A 21,993-nucleotide genomic window follows, 5' to 3' on the forward strand; every position below is an offset into this window, starting at 1 on the left:
GCTCTTCCCCGGGGAAGTCGCGGCTCTCTGGGCGGCAGTTTTCTCATCTCTAAGGTGGAAGATGTGTTAAATGGCCTTCCCGCCCCCTCCTTTTTTCCCATTTTTAAAAAATGTGCTTTAAAAAATGAGATAACAAAATTTACCATCTTAACCATTTTTAAGAGTACAGTCCAGTTGCGTTGGGTAAGTTGTTCACATTGTTGTGAAACAGATCTACAAAATGTTTTCATCTTGCAAAATGGAAACACTGTATCCATTAAAAACTCCCTGTCTCCCTCCCACTGCCCCTGGCCACCACCATTCTACTTCTCTCCAGCCTCTATGAGTCACCTATCAGTGCAACCGTACGAGCAGTTGTCTTTTTGTGACTGGCTCCCTTCACTTAGCAGTGTCCTCAATGTTCATCCATATTGCAGCCTGTGACAGAATGGCCTTCCTTTTTAAAGCTGAATAATAGTCCCTTGTATTGCAATGCCACATTCTATTGATCTCTTCATCTGTGGACGGACAGAGGTTGGTTCCACCTCTTGGCTATAGTGGATAATGCTTTTCCCCACGTTGCAGACAAATAGATCACAGCACCATGAGGCTGTGCAGAGATCACGGCGGCCCCAGGACACAGATGAGGAGCACAGCTCCAGCGCCCACAGTATTAACCAGCCCCCTAGATGCCTTTCACTGAACACTGCAGCGTGCCTTAGGTTCGTCCCTAATTTAGAAGATGCAGAAAGCTGAGTGGGTAGCCATAAATGGACCAATAGCTCTTCGAGGCCCTACCTTGGGGTTAAGCAGCAGGACTGCTGGGTCATATGGCAGTTCGGTGCTCTGAGGAGCATCCCACGCTGTCCCCCAGTGGCTGTACCATTTCACTTTACCACCAGTGGTACATGGGGTGCCAGTTTCTCCACATCCTCGCCAACACTTGTTATTTTATGCTTTGGTTTTTGGTAGTAGCCATTGTAAAGGATGAGGTGACATCTCACGATGGTTTTGATTTGCATCTAGTGATTAATGACTGACCATCATTTCACCTTGGTGGCCACTTGAGGGGAGCCCCTTTTACTACAAGACCTCCTGCCACCAGAATGATGCCTTCAAGGATGTGGCCCTTGCCCCCCCCCAACCCTTCCCTTCTCAGAGGAGCGGTGTCCAGGACTAACAAACAGCTCAGGACATGATGAGCTTTGCACTCAGAGGCAAACCTGAACACGGCGACTCGAGTACTCTGTGTGTCTGCTACAGAACCAATGCCTGCGCTTTGTGACTGCTGTCCTGGGGGGCCCAGAGCTTTCGTTAACCTTGCCCTCCAGGCTAATGCTTCCCTAGGAGCTTGCCCCGGCCTTGCTGACCCTTAGCATGCATCGCTTGGCTCTACGACAACAGCTGGTATCACTTGGCGGGCAGCAATTTCCTTGTGTCCAATAAGAGGCCTGTGTCAGCTGGCAATGGGAGGGAGTCCAGCAGGAACGGGGGCTACATTCCAGGGGTTTGAGGGACTCCCCTCAAACCTAAAGCTCCCCCTTCCAAAAAGTCGCTCCAGCTGGCCAGTTCTGTCAACCCACACCCCCTGCCCCCACAGACCCTGGCAGTGGCCCAGTGGCAGCTCAGGAATGTCAAGTGATGCCTCTCCCTTTCCAAGTGGTCTGAGAGGCCTGACTTAGGGATTTGGGGACAATGGAGTCCCAAGTTCCCACAGCCCCTTTGACTTCCCGAAAATTCAGTCAAGCTGGTTAGAGAGGTTGAAGGTCAGAGATGCAGAAGCAACCTATAGAAAGCCCTGAGACCTGCAGAGAAGTAGTGTGCAAAATTGTCTGTCTGGGCTGTGGGAAGAAGACATCCACGGTTCAGGCTTTATGGGAACACACAACTGCAGATAGCAGAGACATAGAGCACCTATCACCCCGTGCTGGATCCAAGAAGCCAGAAAGGGTGGCAAGGCCCAAGCCCTGTCCTTGGTTTATCTCCTTGGGGAGAACCTGTGCAGGCCTTCCCCATCTCTCCTGCTACCACCTTCTACAGCCCTGGGCTGAGACCAGGCCAAAGCTCCAATGTAGAAGCACCTGGATAATCCCTGGGTTGACCACATCTGACCACGGAGGGTTACTCAAGATGGGGCAAGGGCCACACCCTTGTGGACAACCAGATTTAGGTGCAGCAGGTACATTTCCTCTAAGAGTCTGCCTTTTCACCCCTGTGCTCAGTGGGAACATGTGGAGACTTCAGGTACTGCTGGCCAGGGCTGCCACCCTGCTCCATGCCCACACATGTGTACACGATCAGGGTTCCAGGATTTAGTGGCAGCCCCAGTCTGTGGTAATGTCACGGTCTCTCTGGTTTTCCTGGCTACCAGACGCAGGAGCTCCTAGAACCAGTGAGAACCCAGAGTCACCCCTCCCCACCCCCACCCCCCCTTCTTCAAACCCTGGTCTGCCTGTACAAGAAGAGTCGGTTTTCCAAATCCATGGGTTCTTTTTCTGGAATATTCTGGGGGTGGGGGCAGATTCCAGAAAATTCCAAAAAGCAAAAATTGAATTTGCCACACACCTCATACTACAGTGAATCCATGTGAACGAAGTGACGGGTAGGCATCCCCTTCCTCCTGCCTGTTCACAGATCCTGTCTCTGCAGTGCCCACCTGAATGTTCTCCTGTCTCCTTCATGTATTATGAAGTTGAGCCTGGGGTGGTTACATCTGCACTGCACGCGCACGGACCTTTTTTCTTGTCATTATTCCCTGAACAATACAGTACAATAAGTATCTACAGAGCATTGACGTATTTGGTATTGTAAGTCATCCGTAGGTGATTTACACTATCCGGAAGGACTGTGAAGCTTCAATGCAGACGCCATGCCATTTTATATGAGGGATTTGAACACCTGCTGATTTGGGGATCCATGGGGATCCTTGAGCCAGTCCCCCACAGATACCGTGGAATAACTGAATTAGATACACTGATTTCCTACAAGTTGTTAGACCCAGAGGAAATAGCATATGAGAGAAATGCATCTGGGTTCTCAAAACATGTCTCCCCAACCAACATGCAGCATCACCTGGGATCTTGTTAGAAATGCACTTCTTTGCTTTGCCACCAGACCTGCTGAATCACACTCCAGATAGGACCCCACAATCTGTATACACCCACCCACTGCAGTCCTGGGAATTGAACCCAGGGTGCTCTACCACTGAGCTACATTCCCAGACTTTTAACATTTATTATTTATTTATTTTTGAGACAGAGTCTGATAAGTTGCTCAGACTGACGTCCAATTTGGGATCATCCTGCCTCAGCCTCCCAAGTGACTGGGAATACAGGCAGGAGCCACCAAGCCAGATTCCACAGTGTGTATTTTAACCAGCCCTCCAGCTAGTTCTGATGGACACTCAAGTTTGACAACCATTGTTCTGGATCAGTGCTTTCTCATGTTGGTGTGAACCTTTAACCTTTAGCACCAAGTATGTACCTCCAAGAAACAGAGCAATTTGGGGATCTACCTACATTCTCAAAAGAACTTCAGCTGAAGTAAAATAATGGGACAGTGTGGGGGCAAGAGTGGGATGTGGTGACATCCAAGCCATCCAGCCTAGCACTGGATGTTCTTTCACCCCCTGAATGGCAGCACTCCAGGGTGCCCTCTGTAAGAACCTCTTCCACCCTGGCGGCCACTCCTGGGCACTCCCAGCCCTGCAGTCCGGAGAAGAGGTCGCCGGGTCCAGCAGCCGGTCACAGAAACAGTCTCGTAGCGCGACGTTGGAGGCCCGTTGTTTGAAGGCTATTTACTATCGCCCCGAGGTAGTGGCCCCCTCTCGGGGAGTTCGGGATTTAAGGTTCTGGGACGCGCGGCTGGAAGCCCGGAGAGCCACCATCCCCAGCCCAGCTAGGCACAGACCTGCGCTCCCTCTCCGGCCCCGAGGGCGCGTCCGGGCTCTGCGCAAGGACGCGGATGACTGTGGAGTCCCCCTCCCCCTCCTCGGCCGGCCGAGCGGCGAGTCGCCGGAGCTGGGGGCGGGACGGTGCCCCGGGGGCAGAGCGGGCGTGGTGGCCGCGGCCGTCCGGGTGGGGGAGCCCGCTGCGACCCCGCCCTCCCCGGCCAGCCAATGGAGGCCGAGGCGCCGGGCCGGGATTGGAGCGGGCGCGGGGCGGCCGGCGCGGGGGCCGGGGCGAGGGGCGGGCGAGGCGAGCGCTGTCAGCGCGGTTATAAGGGAGGGAAAAGTTCCCTGCGCCGAGAGCCGGGCAGGCGCACGCTCGTACGGCGGCCGCAGCGGCAGGGCGGGGCCGGCAGGGGCGGCGGCGGCGGCGGAGGAAGCCCCCCGGGAGCGCGACCTCGCTTCCCTCGGCGTCTCGCTCGGACCTCGGCGCGTCCCGGCTTCCCGAGGACTTTTGCGCGCAGACATGGGCGGCGTCGGGGAGCCCGGCGGGGAGCCGGGGCCGCGGGAGGGGCCCGCTCAGCCGGGGGCGCCGCTACCCGTCTACCGCTGGGAGCAGATCCGCAAGCACGACCTGCCGGGCGACAAGTGGCTGGTCATCGAGCGCCGCGTCTACGACATCAGTCGCTGGGCACAGCGGCACCCAGGGGGCAGCCGCCTCATCGGCCACCACGGCGCGGAGGACGCCACGGTAAGGAAGCCCACCGTGGCGGGGTGGAGCCTGGCTCTCGCGGGGACCTGGGTCTGGCACTGTGCCGGGTTCCGTCTGCGCGGCCCTCGCATCCTTCCTCCCCTCCTTGACCTCTGACCTCCACACCCGGGATCCAGAATTGGGATGGAACCCGGGGCCTGATGTAGGGTAGAGGTCACTTCCTTGCCTGGAGGACTCAATCGCCTGTCAGGCCGTGGAGCAGGTCTGCGTGGGGGAGGAAGGGGCCTAAGAGGTGGGTGTGCCATGGCGGCAGAGATGGCCCTAGGTGAGGACCCTCCGTGTTGCACTGAGATTAGTGACTCCGTTTTGGGTCTCCCAGGCCAGGGCAGCCTTGCTGGGTGCTTGCTGGGTGCTTGCCTGCTGCTAGGGGCAAGGCTGGGTCCCTAGAGGCCGACAGGGATGTGCCATTAGAGGCTGGGGGCTGGGCAGCAAAGCTTGGGCAGGGCCTGGAGGTCTGTGGCTTTCCTCAGAGCTGCTGTAAGCCTTGGAGGGCCAGTGACTCACCTCTGCTGGGCTGGCAGCTGCACGTGGGAGGGTTTTGCCAGCCAGGCAGGGTGGGCCTCATTGGGAAGCACAGTCACCCCAGGAATAGGCTGGCCCTTGGGGACCCTGCCTTCCCATTCCCAGCCCCTGTCTAGACAAGGAGGGATGTGGCCCTGCCCGCAGGGCTGGCCGGCTGGAGCAGCCACCGGTGGCGCAGCCTGTCCAAGGTCTTACCAGCTCTTTTCCCCTATCCCCCACCTTGGACAATAGGGATTGAGGCCACAGTGCTCTGTCCTTGAGAGTCCAGAATTCTAGGTAGGCACACTGGGTATCAGGAAGCCCTTCGAGATCTGAGGGAATGAATCCCTAATGGCCGAACTTTAGGTGGCAGAGGAGACTCAGCCTTGGCCAGGGCTGTCGGCATTCCTGTCTTCCCTCTCCTGACCCAGGGAGCTGAGGGATTAGAGTGAGAAGTCTCCTGAAATTCTTGGGGGACTGCATAGTCATGGGTTGAAACAGCCTGTGGGCCAGTCAGTGTGTGGGCACGTGCAGGCCTCTATGTGCGCCCACACACAGTTGTAAGTGTGGTTTTATGTGTGATTCTGCCAGGGAATGGCAGGCATGAGGTGTCACAACCCCACTGCCTGAGCTGTGGCCACCCTTCAAGGGTCTTGTTATAAATGCCTGTTCTGGCCTTTTCAACCTGTAGGCCAGGGTGGGGGCAGGTGAGGGAAGGACTACAGAGAACACTTGTTAATCACTTTTTCCGCTTGGTGCCAGGCCTCCATCTGATGGTTTTGTCATTGATAGCCAGTAAGTCCTGTTTAAAAAAAAAAATCTCTTGGCTCTCTGGGCCCGAGTCGGCCTTTGGAGGCTCTGAATGGCCTTGAACCAGGCATGCCACTCCTGAGCCTCCGTTTTTTCATCTGGGGAGTGGGTAGGACTGTGCTTCTTCAACTCTGGGGCCCCAAGGCTTCCATGACGGAGTTTCTATGTGCAGTACATGTTGCAGGCTCCTCGGGGTGAGCATGCCCCACACACTGGAGAATGCAGTAGGATGGCTGTGACAGAGCTGGGCCTTTTCTCGGTGGCCTTGTCTGGTTCCAACCCTGTCTATAATAGAAAGGGGGTGCTGGAGGCCATCATGCAGCTCCCTCAAGGCTCCAGACACTGGTTGGAATTGCCGGAAGTACCTGGTCTGCTCAGGCCAAAGGGGTTGAGAAGTGCCTGGGTGCGGGGGACCCCGGTCTTTGTCCAGGATGGGCCCACAAGACATACTGGGGGCGGGACCAGCCCTGGACCCTGTATAATGGAGCCCAGAGGCCCCATCCCCGACCCTGGAGCTCAGATGATGGGGGTGGGGCAGTCACCTCTCACCAGCCCATCAGCTGTTCTCATGTCCAGGCAACAGAAGCCTTCCTGCCAGGAAATTCCCAGAGTTCCTGTGCCATGAAGTCAGCCTGTGGCCATCCTGGGATACAAAGCCTTGTGCCCTGGGGAAAGAGCTCTGGGCCCAGGGCCAGGTTTATCATAGGCACCCTGGGACTAGCACAGCCAGCCAGAGGGGGCTGAGGCCCAGCCACTTCTGGTCAGGAGTATATAAGAGCCAGGTACCTACTACCTTCTATATGCCAGATTCTACATTCAATGCTTGTCCATAAAAGTTCTTTCTTTTTTTTTTTTTTTTTTGTGGTGCTGGGGATTGAACGCAGGGCCTTGTGCATGCGAGGCAAGCACTTTTCCAACTGAGCTATATCCCCAGTCCCCAATACTTTCTTTTAATCCTAAAATACTCCCATGAGACAGGCACTGTTACTATTATTCCCACCTTACAGATTAGAAAATCAAGGCTCAGGGAGGCAAAGTGAAATTAAGTGGCAGGTTTGGCATTTGAACACACAGCCATGCTCTTCGCCACATACTGACTGCATGTTGTTTCCATCATTCATTCATTCTTTAGTGATTGGATCCTTATATCCATCAGTGAGCTTTTATGAGCCTCAAGATGCAGCTATGAACAAAACATCTGCAGGGAAGGATTTCTTGGCAGAGGGATCCACTAGAGAAAAGGCTCAGGGGTGGGATCATACGTCTTATATCTAAGGAATGCACCGTGGTGGCAGTAGATAGCAGTGGTGGGGGTAGGAGTGCAAGAGGCAGCGGTACCAGGGCTCCTCCTGACCCTTCATGCCCTTGGATGGACTTTGCTTTATTCTCTTTAGGAGGGGGAGCCATGGGAATCTGATTCCTAATGGAGAGGGGAAAGGCGGAACCTTCTAGGAAAAGAGCTAGGGGCTGAGAGAAGGGATGGTAGGGAGGCCACTCAGAAGTGACCATTCAGCTGGACCTCAAGGTGCAGTGTGGCCAGGGAAGAGTTTAAGAGATGCTGTGGACACAGGGATACTGGTGGGCGCCCCTTGAGTTAGCTCTGAGTCGTCTCTCAACAGGGAGCTGTCTTGGGCTCACACAATGACTCTTCCCTTCTGGGTCCTGATTGTCCCATCAGTGTAATGGGGATAAGAATACTTTCATCTTGGGCACCGTGTGATGATGGATGGTATGGGGCAGCTGTGTGATGTTTCACCATGGGCCAATAAGCCTTGTACACATATATGTGATGAATTCCCTGCCCACAGCTCCATGGGAAAGATGAGGGGTTTCCCAGCACCCCATTGTGCCCTTTGGGCTAAAGCACTAACTGCTGCAGATTGAATAGACCTTCTGAGCCCCTTGGCCTGGGATCCTCCCTCTAAGTAGCCTGCTGGGCCTGAACTCAGCTGGAGGTGGGGGTGGCCAGTGCTACCACCAGAGGCTGTGTCATAGTAATTTCAGCCAACAATTACTGAACAAGCAGTGTTCTGAGAGTTTTGGGCTTGGTAACTAATTTAATTTTCTAAACAATTTTATAAGATGGGTCCTCTTGTTCCCCTATTTTGCAGATGAGGGGATGGAGGCCAAAAATAAGTAATGTAATGGGACCTTCTTGGGACCCTGAAAGGCCAGGGCCTTCTTCCTTGGGCTTGGAAGGTGGGGTTGTGTCTGGGTGGGAGCTGTAGAGGGGGAGGGCCAGGACTAGGCAGGTCCGAGGCCAAGTGAGAACAAGGTGGCGCCTGCCATCTGAGACCCAGTGTCCCCTCTCTGGCCCCACCCACCATACTGGCTTTTTTGAAAGTTCTGCTGCTGAAGGGCCACTCCCTGTGAAGTGTGGCCACTGTGGTCTCTGGTGGGCACTTTTGGCAATGCCCTCATCCACCCAGCCTCCTTCCCTGGGGGATGCAGTACTCCCTCCCCCTGCTCGGGGAGGAGTCAGGATTCTCCCACGCTGTCAGGAATGCAGAGTGCAAAGGTGGGAATGCTGGTGACCTAGTGTGTCAGGCAGCCCTCCTGCTCCCTCCTGAGGGTGCCTAGGGCCCCAGCTGAGCTCCAGTGCTAGAGCCACAACTCACTGGTGGAGAGAATACCAAGTGCCCAAGGGCCTGATGGCTTTGGGGCCAGCACTGTGATCCGCACCTGTGGGACCAAGGGTGCTGGCTGGAGGAGGACCTATCGTGCATGCCCACCCTTCACTGGGACGCCAGGGATGCTGGGAGACAGGGGTACCAGCCCTCAGCTGAGCCCTGCTGCACAGACTAGAACTGGATGTGCCACGTTCGGAGCAGTGTCTGGTTTCCTCCTCGCGAGCCCCAGTTTCCCCATCTGTAAAAGTGATGTTCTGGTGGCTTCCCCGCTGGCCTCCTGGAGTGGGGCGCTGGAGGGAGGATGGGGAGGGCATTTCAGTGACCTGAGTTCCTGCTCTGTCCTCCACCCAGCAGAGCCAGAGAGACAGAAGTTTCCGGGGGGTGTCCTTGGAGACCCCAGCTCCACCCCCATCTCCAGCACAGGCCTAAGGAGGCAGGTCCAGACCACCCAAACCCCAGCAGCTCTGTGCATTCCCTGCTCTGCTGAACTTCCTGACTGATCTGGAATGTTCTCTGTGCTTTGGCCAGTGACGAAAACTCCCTCCCTCCCCTGCCATCTCTGGGTGAAAGGAGGCTGCTTACCCTTCTCCCTTGGCGGGAGGCGTGGCTGGGACTTGATGGAGTGCTCCTGCCCATGCTCAGGCCCGTGTCAGCAGGCTCTGAACTCTAAGTGGACTCAGGAAAAGGTCATCAGGGCCAGGGGCTCAGATGAGAGCCCAGCTGTGGAGCACTCGCTGCCACCAGGTCCCTCCGAGTGCTTTACCTGTGCCAACTCTGTCTTCCCAGCAGCCCGTGAGATGGGCCTTAATGGTTCCTGAAGAAATGCGGGGAAGGAGGTGCAGTCTTCTCTGGGGCTCCTTGGCTCCTAAGTGGTATCTCAGGCTCCATCCTGGGCAGGCTGGCTCCAGACTGTCCCCTTCAACACTCCCACCAGCCGCTACGTGGAGTGCATGGGCCTGCTAAGGGCAGTCAGGGGCCCTGGGAGTCAGCCAAGCCCCTCTGAGGTTTCAGGGCCGGCAGGGCTGGGTTTTAGCCGTATCCTGAGGGAGCATGAGCGTCACACTCTCATTTGAATCCCAGCTCTGCCACTACTAAGTGACCTGGACAGGCATCCCTACCACTCTCCTCCCTAATTAAATGGTACCTCCAGGTAGGGGTCATAGGGTTTGGATACATCCTCCTAGAAGGATGTTTCTGGGTACACGGCCGGGGTCGGGGGCTCCTGCAGTTCCTTGAGACCCATTGACATGGCCCAAGAACTGCTCTCCCATGCACCACAGCCCAAACTTCCAGCAACTGTGTCCTTGGCCACTCGGGATAATGACTGGCCTCACCCCGCCCCACCCAGGAGGCTCACTGCCTCCCTTCTAGCCTAGGAATGGCTGCCCCATGGAGACTGCTGAGTGGCCACAAGCACAGCTTCACAGTCAGCCCTGGGTTCTGATCTAGTATCAGTCAAATGGAGCTGTGTGACCTTGAGTAAGAGGCTTAACCTCTCTGAGTCTTCATTTCTGCATGGCCCCTGGGTCCTTGAACAGAGGCCCAGAGAGGACTAGTAGGTCACATGACCTAGAAAAGGCTATTTGCCGGTTTATCAGGCTTTGGTCTGGTTGAGGGTCCTACCTGGCTGGTTCTCAAGAAGTTCAGGCACCACGATGCCTCTCCAGCCCTGTAGCCCAGGCTACTCTCCAAGACCTGCTAGAGCCCTGACCACATTGCCCTAGAATTTTCTGACCTGCGCTGAGGGGGCTCACACTTCCCCTCTAAGGGATAGACTTGACTGGAAGACCCTTGGACAGGCCTGGACTGGTGCACCCCCCTCGGTGCCTGTGCAGGCCTGGGTCAGACAGGACCAAGGAGGTGGATGCGTGCCCAGCACTCAGCTTCTAGCTCAAGGTGGTGGCCACAGAACAGATGGGAGGGGGAGGGAAGGGCTGGGAGGGAGGAAATCCTGGGGCTGGGGAGGAGGGAGTGGGGTCTGGTGTTTCAGCTGGGAGAGATGAAGTTCGGAAATGGACGGTGGTGATCGTTACCCAGCACAGGTGAACCTACTTAATGCCAGTGAGCAGTACACCGAAAAATGTCATGCTCAGCAGCCCGAACCTGAAGGGCCCTGAAGTCTGGCTACTTTGATTCGCTCAGGAAATCAAGGCCAGTAGGTCAGTGGACTAGGTCAAGGTCACACTGGGGGCAGGGCAGCAAATCCCCAGGAACAGTCTTCCCTCCTTTCTCCCCTCCCCTCACCAACCCCAGATCCCCGGGGAGCTAGGGCCCAGGCAGCAGAGGGCAGGAGGTGGTGGACCCACCATGCATGTCCTCTAAATGGCGGCTGGCAGGGGCCTGGGTGCTTCCTTTCCCCTGGACGGTGCAGGGCTGGCCTGGCAGTGATGTCCTATCACTTTCAGTTTCATCGTCTGTTTTAATGGACACTTAATGATTGCACATATTCAGGGGTGCAGTGTGATATTTCAATACATCTATATAATGTACAGTGATCAGATAAGGGTAGTTAGCACTGTCACACTGTCCCCAGTGAGGTGGCCAGAGACACCACTTCTCACCTGCACACGTTGGTAGGCTTGTTAGCAAGAGGACAGCAGGAGGCCCCTGTTCTCCACCTGCCTCCCTCAAAGGTACTTATTTCCTTCAGCGTCTGGGGGCCCCTTCAGTCACCTCTCCCAGGCCCATGGGGACACTCTGCCCAGGCAGTGTAGTCCAGCCTGCTGTCTGGCTGTGGCTCGCCCAATCAGAGGGAGGCTCTGAAAGCTAAATAAATCGGAGAGCTGTGAACAATTAATGGGCCAAATACAATACCACGGACAAACAGGGTCTGTGCCAAGTGCAATACCAACCTCGACCAGGAAGGCTGAGCCAGCCGCGGTGTGAAGTTCACGTTTACCCGCCCATCAGCGCTGCCGCTTCCTGACGGCTTCTTTCCCCAGTTCCTTATCTTTGTCCCCCTCTCTCTTGTCCTTCAGCCCCTCTCTTCTTTGTTTCCTTCTCCTGCGTGGCACCCACCCCCACTCCAGCTACTACACAGAATCACAGGAATGTTAGATTCTTCTTTTTTTTTTTTTTTAACTTAAAAAAAAAAAAGTGTACTTTCTGTTACTTTTAAACCAAATGTGTTTACCCAGTCAAGTATCCTTCCTTGTACACCCCAAGAACTCTGTGTCCCGCCACTGAGAGTTTCCACTCAGGAGCCCAGGTGTCCTTAATTACAAGGCTCCCCACCCCCACACCCATAATCCCAGCTGCTCAGGAGCCTGAGGTAGGAGGATGACAAGTTCAAGGCCAGCCTGGTCGACTTAGCAAGGCGCTGTCTTAGGACTGGGAGTGCAGCTCAGTGGTAGAATGTCCTTGGGTCCCATCCCCAGGCTGGGAAAAAATAAAAGGGTATAATTTAGAGAAAGCTTTTTGGAAGAGCCAAACCCTTTCATGAAAGGAATCAGCCCTCCAGGGATGTCTCTCTGTAAACCGGATTTTCGTCCTTTCAGCCATGTTTGGAGAATGTTGTGCGCCGGGCAGAGCAGAAGGGGCACAGCAGGCCAGGGGTCTTGAGCGGGTACCCAGGGCCTGGGAAGCCCCAGGGAGGGCTCACAGGCACGCCTGGTCCCCTTGGTCCTCTTGGCTATTGAAGAGCCCGCTGACTTTCTCTCCATGTGTCTGTCTGTCTGCCCATCCATCAACAGCCCTTCCGCCCTGTCTCTGCCAGCCGCTTCTGGGTGCTACTCCAGCTGTCTGTCTGTCTGTCCACCTGACTGTCTGCTCTCCTTCAGGACGCCTTCCGTGCCTTCCACCAGGATCTCAACTTTGTGCGCAAGTTCCTGCAGCCCCTGCTGATCGGACAGCTGGCCCCAGAAGAGCCCAGCCAGGACGGACCTCAGAACGTGAGGGGGACGGTGCTGGAGGGCTTGGGGACACTGCCACATTATGCTGGGGGATGCAGGGTCAGAGCTGGGCTTGCCACCCGGACCTGGGCAGACAGTCACAGTTGTAGCAATGTCCTGCACAAGTCGGGGCTCCAGATAAGACTTGGCCAGGCGCCTGCTGTGTGTTCCCAGGGGAGGCCCTTCCCTGCCCCAGGCCTGGCAGCCCCCGCTACAGTCAGGATTGGGAGAGCTGAGTTCTGAGGGTTTCCTCTCCTGTTTCTGGCTCTCTGCTTCTCACCACCCCACACTCTGTGCGGAGGGGGAAACTTGGCCCTCGGTCAGGCCCCTAGCTCACCCCCTGGCCGGGTGCTCCCATGCCTCCATCCTTCCCCTCTGCCCTCACCTCTTGGGCCAGGCTCTAGGAGGAGAGGCTAGGACCTGGGAGCTGTGGGAGCCCTCTGGGGAGGCCTCACCTCAGCTCAGCGGCTACTCTGCCATGGCAGGTCCAGCTGATTGAGGACTTCCGAGCCCTGCGCCAAGCGGCCGAGGACATGAAGCTGTTCGAAGCTGATCCCACCTTCTTCGCCCTCCTGCTGGGCCACATCCTGGCTATGGAGGTGCTGGCTTGGCTCATCGTCTACCTCCTGGGCCCTGGCTGGGTGCCCAGCACCCTTGCTGCCCTCATCCTGGCCGTCTCCCAGGTGATCCCCGGGCTACCCAACAGAGAGGCCCAGCACATGTGGGCGCGGGAACGTATGTGCTGTGTGAACGGATACACCCGAGAGTGAGCTGCCCGCGGCCCGTGGGGATTGCCTGCGGTCAAGCCGTGGTCTCCATGAGCCAAGGAAGTTCTTTGCTTAATAAATCCTGTGTAGGAACAGGGCAGAGAGCCCAAGGTCACAACCCCAGGACAGACTTGTGTAGGGGAAGAAAAGGACGATCCCTCCTGCCCACCATAAAATAAAGGTCATGGCCCCTGTAATACAAGACAGGTTAACGAGAGAAAAGCAAATTTATTTGCTCATCATTTTATGGGACAAGGGAGTCTTCAGAGGGAAGAACCAAAGACCGACCAGGGCAAACTCTCCATTTGTACCCTTGGGGTCCGTGCAGCAGGGCAGCCGTGTAGAACTGGACAGGAAGAATAGAGCCAATGGAGACGGGCGAGTAGGGAAGCCCGGCCAGGCCTGTCCAGATTCTCCAGGGCCTCTCTGGGCAGCATTCTTCCCTCCCAGGTGCAGACAGGGCCCTTTCTGAAAATGGGGGTCTTAGGATCCACTGTTGGATAAGATGGGTCAGAGCAGTTCTTTGGGGCTGCCTCCAAGTCAGGGAGATTGAGAGTCCTGTCGCGAGGCCTCGAGGCTGGGCTTCAGCGGGGAGGGGCTCTGCTTTCTGTGCCCTGCCCTGGGACATGGCAGCTTCTGTGGCTTGCCTTAGGGGAGAAGGAGCCGGGGACAGGAAGGCAGGAGAGGGCTGAAGAGAAACTTTGCTTTTGAGGCTTTCACTGGGCTCTGACCTTTGCAAGGCCCTTCACCGCTGCCAACACTCAGTTACCCTGCTTGGTAAAAACAGGAAATGGCCCCCAGGGACGTCTAAGTGACGCAGCGTCTGCAGTGGGCATAGCCCTGGGAGCTAGAAGAGCCCTGCAGCTCAGGGCTGGGGTCCCATGCAGCCGGTGCCCTCTTCTGTCCTGCCCTCCTGCTCTCCACTAACCCTGCCCCTCTCCCCAGGCCCAGTGCTGGTGCCTGCAGCATGACCTGGGCCACGCCTCCATCTTCAGGAAGTCCCGGTGGAACCACGTGGCCCAGCAGTTTGTGATGGGACAGCTGAAGGTGAGGGCCCTGTTGGGATGGTGGCCAGTACCCAAGGAGGGCAGTGCACCGGGCCTGCCCAGCTGTGTGGGTGCAGTGGGGGGCGTGGCCTGGCCCTGCCCCTGAAGCCCCTCCTCTCCTAGGGCTTCTCGGCCCACTGGTGGAACTTCCGCCACTTCCAGCACCACGCCAAGCCCAACATCTTCCACAAGGACCCAGACGTGACCGTGGCACCTGTCTTCCTCCTGGGGGAGTCGTCTGTCGAGGTGGGTGGGGAGGGACATGGACACCCTTAGGCCAGGCCTGCAGCTGAAGGGACCTGGCAGCAACTGAGCGACCCACGGTGGCCCCGTCCAGCCCCTGCCCTCATCCCTACTGAGCTCCAGTCCCAGCCCCTGTCCCAGGTGCTTCCCTTCCTCCCCACCTCCTACCCAGCTGGGACCAGGAGCCCAGCTGCTAGAATCTAGAGTTGCCTTTGACCTTGGCCCCAGCCAGCCCCCTGACCTTGGCCTGGAGAGCTGCTCTCCCCAGCCGCCGCCTGTCTCCACAGTACGGCAAGAAGAAACGCAGATACCTTCCTTACAACCACCAGCACCTGTACTTCTTCCTGAGTGAGTGTGCATCAGTCCTTCTGGGGGTGGGGACGTGGCAGGGCCATGCCTGAGTCTGCACTGTCCTCCCCACTGTCCCGAGGCGCCCACACCCTGCCTGCTCCAGGCCTGCGGCCTGGGCTCCCTCTCCCCAGCACCAAGCCTTCTGCCTGGCTGCTCCCCCACCGCAGTCAAGCCCTGCACGGAACTTTCCAGGCCCCAGCCAGGATTCCCTTCTGCCCTCACAGAGGGTGGTCTGGAGCCCTAGAGCATTTGGGCAGTTTTGGCAAACAGGGGCAGGGTGAGGATTCAAGGGCAGGAACGTGTGGGGCTGTTCCCTGACGTGGGAGTCGGGAAACGGCAGGCAGGGGTGAGCCGAGGGAACAAGTGTGGACCAGGCCTTGTGGGTGACGACGCAGGGTCGTCCCAGCTGGACGGGACCAGTGCCAGCATCCCAGGGGTGTGTGGAGGTACAGCCCCCTCTGCCCCCTTCCTCGAACCCCAGCCCTGCTCCTGCTCTCTGCCCCTTCTTGCAGTTGGCCCGCCGCTGCTCACCTTGGTGAACTTTGAAGTGGAGAATCTGGCGTACATGCTGGTGTGCCTGCAGTGGACAGTGAGTGGGGGATGCTCAGGACCCGTGGACAGCCGGGGCAGGGCTTCAGCCCCAGGGCAGAGGGGTGCCCACGCATGGGGGTGCGCGGGGGTGGGGAGCAAGTGTCTGCCTGACTGTGTAGCCTGCAGGGAGAGCAAGCGCCCACAGAGGCACCGAGTGCGTCTCTGTAGGGGTGTCCGCAGGGGTCTCTGGGCCCGCGGTGCCAGGCACATGATAGATAGCCTTCCCCTCCGTGGTCAGCCCTGTGAGCTGACAGCACAGGGACCTTGTCCTTTCACCCAGCTGAGAAAGTAGAGGCCCAGGGAGGGGCAGTGGCCTATCCAGGGCTCCCAGGCAAATGAAGCCGAAGGTCAGATGGCCCCGGCCCCTCCCTCACCCCCTCCCGCTGGCCGGCCTCCAGACCTCGGCCCCGGAGGCCGCTCAGCATTGCCTCCACCCCCTGCAGGACTTGCTCTGGGCTGCCAGCTTCTACTCCCGCTTCTTCTTGTCCTACGTCCCCTTCTACGGTGTCCCCGGGGCCCTGCTTCTCTTTGTTGCCGTCAGGTATGGCCAGGATGGTGGGAGTGGGGAGGTCACACTCCAGCAGCAGGCGGCCCTGACCACAGTCCTCCTGGGCAGCGTCCACCCCTCCCCCACCCTAACCCACAGCAGTGCCACCGCCCTGGGCTGTCGGCGGAATCAAATACGCATGAGGGGAGGCCGCTGGGGTGGGCAGGTCGGGGGAAGCAGCCTGGCTCGCCGGTGACCCCTGAGTGTCCACCCCCACGAGCCCGGAGTCTCCGCTCAGCCTTGCAGTGGTCACTGCTCCATCCAGCTGCTTTAAACCCCGGGAGGGAGCGATTCCCCGACCCCACTGCGCCCAGGGGAAGCTGGGGCCCGGGCCTGGGGACAGGCACACTGCAGCCTGCACTCCTGGTACCTCAGTGGTGAGCTGGACGTGGGACAATGCCCGGGACTCCCACAGGGTCCTGGAGAGCCACTGGTTCGTGTGGATCACGCAGATGAACCACATCCCCAAGGAGATCGGCCACGAGAAGCACCGGGACTGGGCCAGCTCTCAGGTGGGCAGTGGGGAGGGCTGGGCGGGGTCCATCCTGGGAGTGCGGGGGAGTCCCAGTGGGCAGGGAGGGATGGGGCTGGCCAGGTATGGGAGGCAGGCCCGGGGGGCAGGACCCTGAGCCAGCGTCCCTTACCTATGCCCCCTGCCCCTGGCAGCTGGCAGCCACCTGCAACGTGGAGCCCTCGCTCTTCATCGACTGGTTCAGCGGGCACCTCAACTTCCAGATCGAGCACCAGTGAGTGTGACCTCGGGTCTTGACAGGTAGTGGGTGAGCCCCGGGGCGGAGCCAGGAGCCCCTTCCCTACCTTTCATGGGGAGGCCGGGACCAGAGTCCTGGGCTTGCAGGGCCCCTGGGAGAGGTGGTGTGTGGGGCCGGGGAGGTGAGGCGTGGCGGGGCTCCCTCTGCCAGCCCTGCTCAAACGCCGGCCATGTCCCCCCCAGCCTCTTCCCCACCATGCCAAGGCACAACTACCGCAGGGTGGCCCCTCTGGTCAAGGCGCTGTGTGCCAAGCACGGCCTGCACTATGAGGTGAAGCCCTTCCTCACTGCCCTGCTGGACATCGTCGGGTAAGGCTCTGCCCAGCCCCTTCCTTCCTGGAGGTGCCGGGGGCGGGGGGCCACACTGATCCCCGTCCCAGCTCAGCTGCTGAGCACCTGGCCCCTCGTCCACACGGGCCCCCTAAGAACTGGCGACGAGGCCTCTCTGGGTCAGCCATGCCTCCTCCCTTCTCAGCATTGACTCACACAGTGAGAATTCTTGGAGCATCTATAAATACATCAGTGAGCCAGACAGGCGGTCCCTGCCCTCCTGGAGCTGACATTCTAGCAAGAGAGAGCAAGTAATTTAAAAGAAAAATGAGTCAACTGCAGAAAAAGTGAACGTGTTCTGGCAAAAAACAAAACAAACAAACAAACCAGGAGCAGGTGAGATTAGAAAGTAGGCAGGGGTTGCAGTTACAGGATGGCAGATGGGCAGGGTCAAGATGCCAGCATGTGAGCAGAGACAGAAGCTGAGAGGGCTGGCCCTGGGGCATCTGGCAGAAGAATATTCCAGGCAAAGAGCACCACCGTGCAAAGGCCCTGAGGCAGGAGCATACTGCTGTGTAGGACCTGAGCCTCATCTTGGGACGAGGCTGTGGCTGGGAGCACATTATGGGCCAGCGCCAAAGCAGAAAGGCAGAGCAGAAGCCCCGGCAGCCTGGAGGTGGGAACACAGATCAGATCGCGGGTCTTCCTCCTCTGGGCCCTGGCACACACTGTTCCCTTTGCTTGGCTGCTGCTGTCCAGACTTGAGGTCTCCCCATGTTCTCCCAGCCTGGTCCTCTGAGTCCGTGCCATTCAGCAGAGCACCGTGTAAGCCCTGACACGGGGTTTCCTAGCGAGTTTTGATATGTCTGACTCTTCTGCCTGACTTCAGGCGCCTGGTGGGAAGATTCCATGTCCTAGGTGTGTGAGGTCACAAGGTCCAGCAGGAGAGGGCAACAGGAACTAGGAGAAGGAGGGACAGGCCCACCTGGGCTCCTACCCCGACTTGGCTTTGTCCACACCCCCCCCATCTGCATCCCATCCAGCTCATGTGTGCCCAGGCTGCTCCCTGGCCCCGTTCACCTGCTTGCCTCAGGGGGAGGGGACTCACGGGGGACTGGGGACGCACCACGGGAGCCTGAGAGTGTTGGCGTCCTGTAATTGAGTCTCTGATGCCCGCCACACCTCCCAGGTCCCTGAAGAAGTCTGGCGACATCTGGCTGGATGCCTACCTCCACCAGTGAAGGCAGCCCCCGGAGGAGAGAAGGGGTAAGGCCAGGGCCTCAGCAGCCACGAGCCAGACCGGCCGATGGACAGCCTCACCCTCCGTGCCCAGCCCAGATGCCCTGTGTGTCCTGCAGGCCCTGCTGTCTTTCCCTCCACCCTCTTGCCTGCCTGTTCAGCTGCTCTGCAGCGTGGCTCTGGGCCCAACAGGACCAGGAGTCGAGGGAGGGACCTAAAGCCACACCGGAGCACAGCATGTTTTCCTAAAGCAAGAAATGGGGGAAACTGTTATTTTTATATAAAAACCAACCCAGATATATTATGGAGCAGAGTGTGGAGTTTGCATGAGTTTGGGGGCTGGAATCTGCCCTGGACTCCCCATCGGTGTCTGGCCCTAGGTATCCAGGTGTCATGGTATCCAGGGAGGTTGGTGGCTAAGGAGCTCCCTTCCCTCTCTGGGTGCTCTGGGTTGGGGGTGGTGACAGCTGGTCTCAGATCCACTTCACTCACCAGCAACCTGGCAAGTCCTTATAAACTTCAGCTCATTTCACTCCTCTGTGGGACAGGACGGGGCTGGTCTAGCAGACAAAGGCCCAGGGCTGAGGGCCACGTCTGCAGGCACCTTCGGGGCATGGGAAGGGCAGCTCATGTGTCCCTGGACCTGCACCAGCCTTGTTTTGCAGCCCTCTAGGAGATGGGGGCTCAGAGGGCTGCATGCAATGGGCCACCTGCCCCACTCAGGACCACACCTGGCATCACATGGGTAGGGGCAGGGTGGCCTGTGGCCACCTGGGGCCAGGTGCTTGCCTGTGGTTGCTTCAGTGAACAAGTCAGATCCTCAGGGCACTGCAGTCCCACCCCTGAGCCCCAGGAGTCCAGGAACTTGTCCTTGGGCAGGGCACTGCCCTTCACCGGCCCTCGCCTCCTCGTCTGCACAGTGGGTAGGGCTGGACGTCCTGGGTTGGGACAGTTCTGGGGAGGGCTTACCCAGGGCTTTGCGTGTGCTAAGCACACACACACTTAGCTACGTCCCCAGCCGGGGAGACCTTTGGGTTTCCTCTTGGGGCATCCTGAAGGTGAGAAGAAAGGAGAGGGGAAGTGGCACGCTCCTCGGCTCTGAGCTGAGCTTAGAGATGCTTGGAGAAGTGCTGGTAGCCTTAAATAACAACAGAAACTCTGAGATGCTGTGCTAGGATTTCTCTGAGGGCCTTTCTAGTGTGGGAACAGAGGTCACCCCACCAGCTGCAGGGAATGTCCTCCACTCTTTATTAGGGTGCCTATTAGTTTGTGCTGGGGTCCCCTTTGGGAGATGGAAAGGACACAAGTATTGCACTTCTGGTTATATCCTTAGTGGGGGTCCTCTGTGGGCACGGAGCTGGGGACATGCCCTCCCTATCCCCTCCAGAAGGCAACCCTGAGTGTCTATTCCAGGGAGATTCTGGACTTCTATTCCAGGACCTGAAGCCCCTAATGTTCGGGTGATTGTGATAGTCCCTGGCACCTGGGCACCTGCTCTGGGTGGGGAAGGTGCTGCCTGGTTCCATGGGTTCTTGTGGCTCTTCCCCAGGGTCTCGCCTTCTGGGAAGTTCTCCAGGACTCTCCCCCTGCCCGCCTCAGCCTGAGGTCTCTATACTCAGAGTCTTTAACTCATGAAAGCTGGAGGAAACCCAGAGTTCCCCACGCCCTCCCTGCCCAAGGTGGCGCCAGCGGGAGCCCCCCCCCTCCCCCGAGCAGGGCCCGGCAGAAGCAGAGGGCGATGCTCATGAGCAGCCAGTGCCACGCAGCCCACCCTGGTCCACTCCATGTGGCTTCCACCTGCTCTTACCTGGGGTGGGAATGGGTGGGGGGCCAATTCTAGTGTGGGAACAGAGGTCACTGGGAGAGGTGGGAGTGGGTGGAGTGTGACCTTGGGAAGTGATTCAGCCTCAGCCATCGTCCCACTTTGGAAGTGATGGGAAAGAAAAGGGATGCGGCAGGAAGGCTCCTGGTCAAGAGACCAGCAACAGGGCCTGGAAGTTCTCTACGACTTTTATGCAGTCCCGGGCCCTGGAGCTCGCTACTTGCTCTGTGACCTGAGACAAGCCTTTGGCCTTATCTGAGCCTCATTTTCCTCCTGTGGGTAGGACTGGATGCCCCTTGAAAGGTACTTGCTGCCTCAAGTGCCAACTCTTATGCCCAGATCTGTCCCACCTGCAGGGTTTCTGCACAGGCTGTCTCCTCTGTGGTCCACTTGTCCAAACCTGCTGACTCCTGGTGTCACGTGGACACTGTGAGCAGGGAGGGCTCTGGACAGTGTTCCCTTCACCCCCTACCTCGCAGGGTTTGGTCCACAGATGGTCAGCAGAGTTCCATGGTGGCACATGCCCGTGAGCCCAAAGATTTGGGAGGCTGGGGCAGGAGATTCATCAACTCAAAGCTAGACTTGGTAGTTTAGCAAGGCCCTAAGCAACTTAGCAAGACCCTGTCTCAAAAAATAAAATAAAACTGGGGGTGTAGCTCAGCAGTAAAGTCCCCAGTACCCCCGAAAGAGTTAACACCCTGGGTGGGGGGTGGGGACATGGGACAGAGTATGCTCCTGCCTGAGGGACCACTGAGCCTGCAGCGCCACCCAGGGGCCCCCGGAACACCTGCACCACTGTGGGGTGGGCTGTGCTCCATGCTGCCTCTGGCGGTCGGTGGCCTCTGGTGCTGCTTTGGACGATTTGCATTCCTGTCTGTAAATCGGGAATCAGCCAGTAATGTGCTTGAAGGACCTTTGGGGACACCCTCTGTCCGTGGTGACTACCCCCAGATCCCTCTCTACTGCCTGAAATCCATCACTGACAGGTCGTCTTTGCCCTTGTCCCCTTCTTTCCCCATGCTAGAGCCCCTGGGGACAGGCCACTCCCCACTCCAGCAGAGCTCCCCTTCCCTAGCTATAGGACTCCGCTTGTTCAGTCACAGGGTTTGTAAAAGGCAGGAAAGACCTTGGTGGGGCCTCTGAGACGCGTCCCCATTTTTATTATCTGTTCCTTCAACCAAACAACATCTAAGTCTCCTGGGGGCCATTCAGAACCAGCCCTGGCCCTTGTCCTGTGGGAGTGACAGTGATGGGGAGGCGGAGAAAATGCTTTGTGCCAGGACAGGTCGTGAATCTTTCCCATGCTCACTTCCTGGGATACCTCCCCACTGCCATATCCGCCCCTCCCGAGCTCCTGCCTCCCGGCACTAATTCTCTCAGATAATTGCTATCGGACGAGATGATTTGGAAGAAAGACCTAATTGCTTTCAAAATCTGGAGAAAGGCATCACTAATGGCAGAGGGCAGGGACACGACCCCTTAGCATGCTGGGTGGCTGGCTGCGTGTTCCTGTGTGCCTGGAAACAGAAGGTGGTCAACCAGCACTGACATCTGGGGCCCGCAGTGAGCCTTGTCCTCTGGCCTGTGTCTTTACAGGTCATCACCAGGCACCCTGCTGGGTTCCACAGCTGACCATTTCCAGCTCCGTCATTAGAACAGACCACCCCTAGAGGTTCTTCTCTCTGGGGATGGTGCAGCTGGGCTGGCGTCCTGATGCGCCCAAAGCACATGGCAACCCAGCCCAGCCCAGGTGGCTGCCACCTCTGCCCTGCCTCTTGCCAAAGGCTCCTCTCCCCTCCCAGTGGGCCCAGAGGGCCCCTGAATGTCCAGCAGGACTGCCTGCCTCCCGCTCACCAGCTTCAGACACAGCCCAGGCTGTT

The 21,993-nt window shown here is 57.9% G+C and overlaps 1 protein-coding gene and 1 long non-coding RNA gene across 3 annotated transcripts; one reads left to right on the top strand and one right to left on the bottom strand.

Moving 5' to 3' along the window:
* Positions 1-4,242: 4,242 nt before the first annotated feature.
* Fads3 (fatty acid desaturase 3) lies at positions 4,243-18,599 on the top strand. Of its 2 annotated transcripts, none has more exons than XM_046445572.2 (12): positions 4,243-4,616; positions 12,358-12,468; positions 12,954-13,151; positions 14,181-14,282; positions 14,405-14,527; positions 14,812-14,872; positions 15,388-15,464; positions 15,910-16,007; positions 16,389-16,525; positions 16,680-16,759; positions 16,966-17,091; positions 18,242-18,599. In XM_046445572.2, the coding sequence occupies exons 1-11, from the start codon at positions 4,392-4,394 to the stop codon at positions 17,050-17,052; spliced, it is 1,299 nt and encodes a 432-aa protein (XP_046301528.1). In that variant the 5' UTR covers positions 4,243-4,391; the 3' UTR covers positions 17,053-17,091; positions 18,242-18,599. The 2 variants fall into 2 exon arrangements, with proteins under 2 accessions (XP_046301528.1, XP_046301527.1); XM_046445571.2 differs by having other exon boundaries at positions 4,245-4,616; positions 16,429-16,525.
* On the bottom strand, positions 13,444-16,438 carry LOC124093232 (uncharacterized). Its single transcript, XR_006851887.2, has 2 exons — positions 15,407-16,438; positions 13,444-13,703 (listed from the first exon to the last, which is right to left on the bottom strand). It is a non-coding gene; the product is annotated as an uncharacterized LOC124093232 (long non-coding RNA).
* Positions 18,600-21,993: the final 3,394 nt, after the last annotated feature.

Source organism: Marmota monax, unplaced genomic scaffold (genome assembly GCF_021218885.2).
Source record: "Marmota monax isolate L192 unplaced genomic scaffold, Marmota_monax_Labrador192_F-V1.1 WCK01_AAM20220418_F8-fsc00038, whole genome shotgun sequence".
Lineage (NCBI taxonomy): Eukaryota > Metazoa > Chordata > Mammalia > Rodentia > Sciuridae > Marmota > Marmota monax.

What these genes read in the sequence shown, in the direction of transcription:
- Fads3 (XM_046445571.2), top strand. Translation starts at nt 4,392, where the DNA reads ATGGGCGGCGTCGGGGAGCCCGGCGGGGAGCCGGGGCCGCGGGAGGGG. An exon ending in TGGGGGAGTCGTCTGTCGAG is followed by an intron (nt 14,528 to 14,811) that starts GTGGGTGGGGAG and finishes CTGTCTCCACAG; the next exon opens with TACGGCAAGAAGAAACGCAG. An exon ending in TGGTGTGCCTGCAGTGGACA is followed by an intron (nt 15,465 to 15,909) that starts GTGAGTGGGGGA and finishes CACCCCCTGCAG; the next exon opens with GACTTGCTCTGGGCTGCCAG.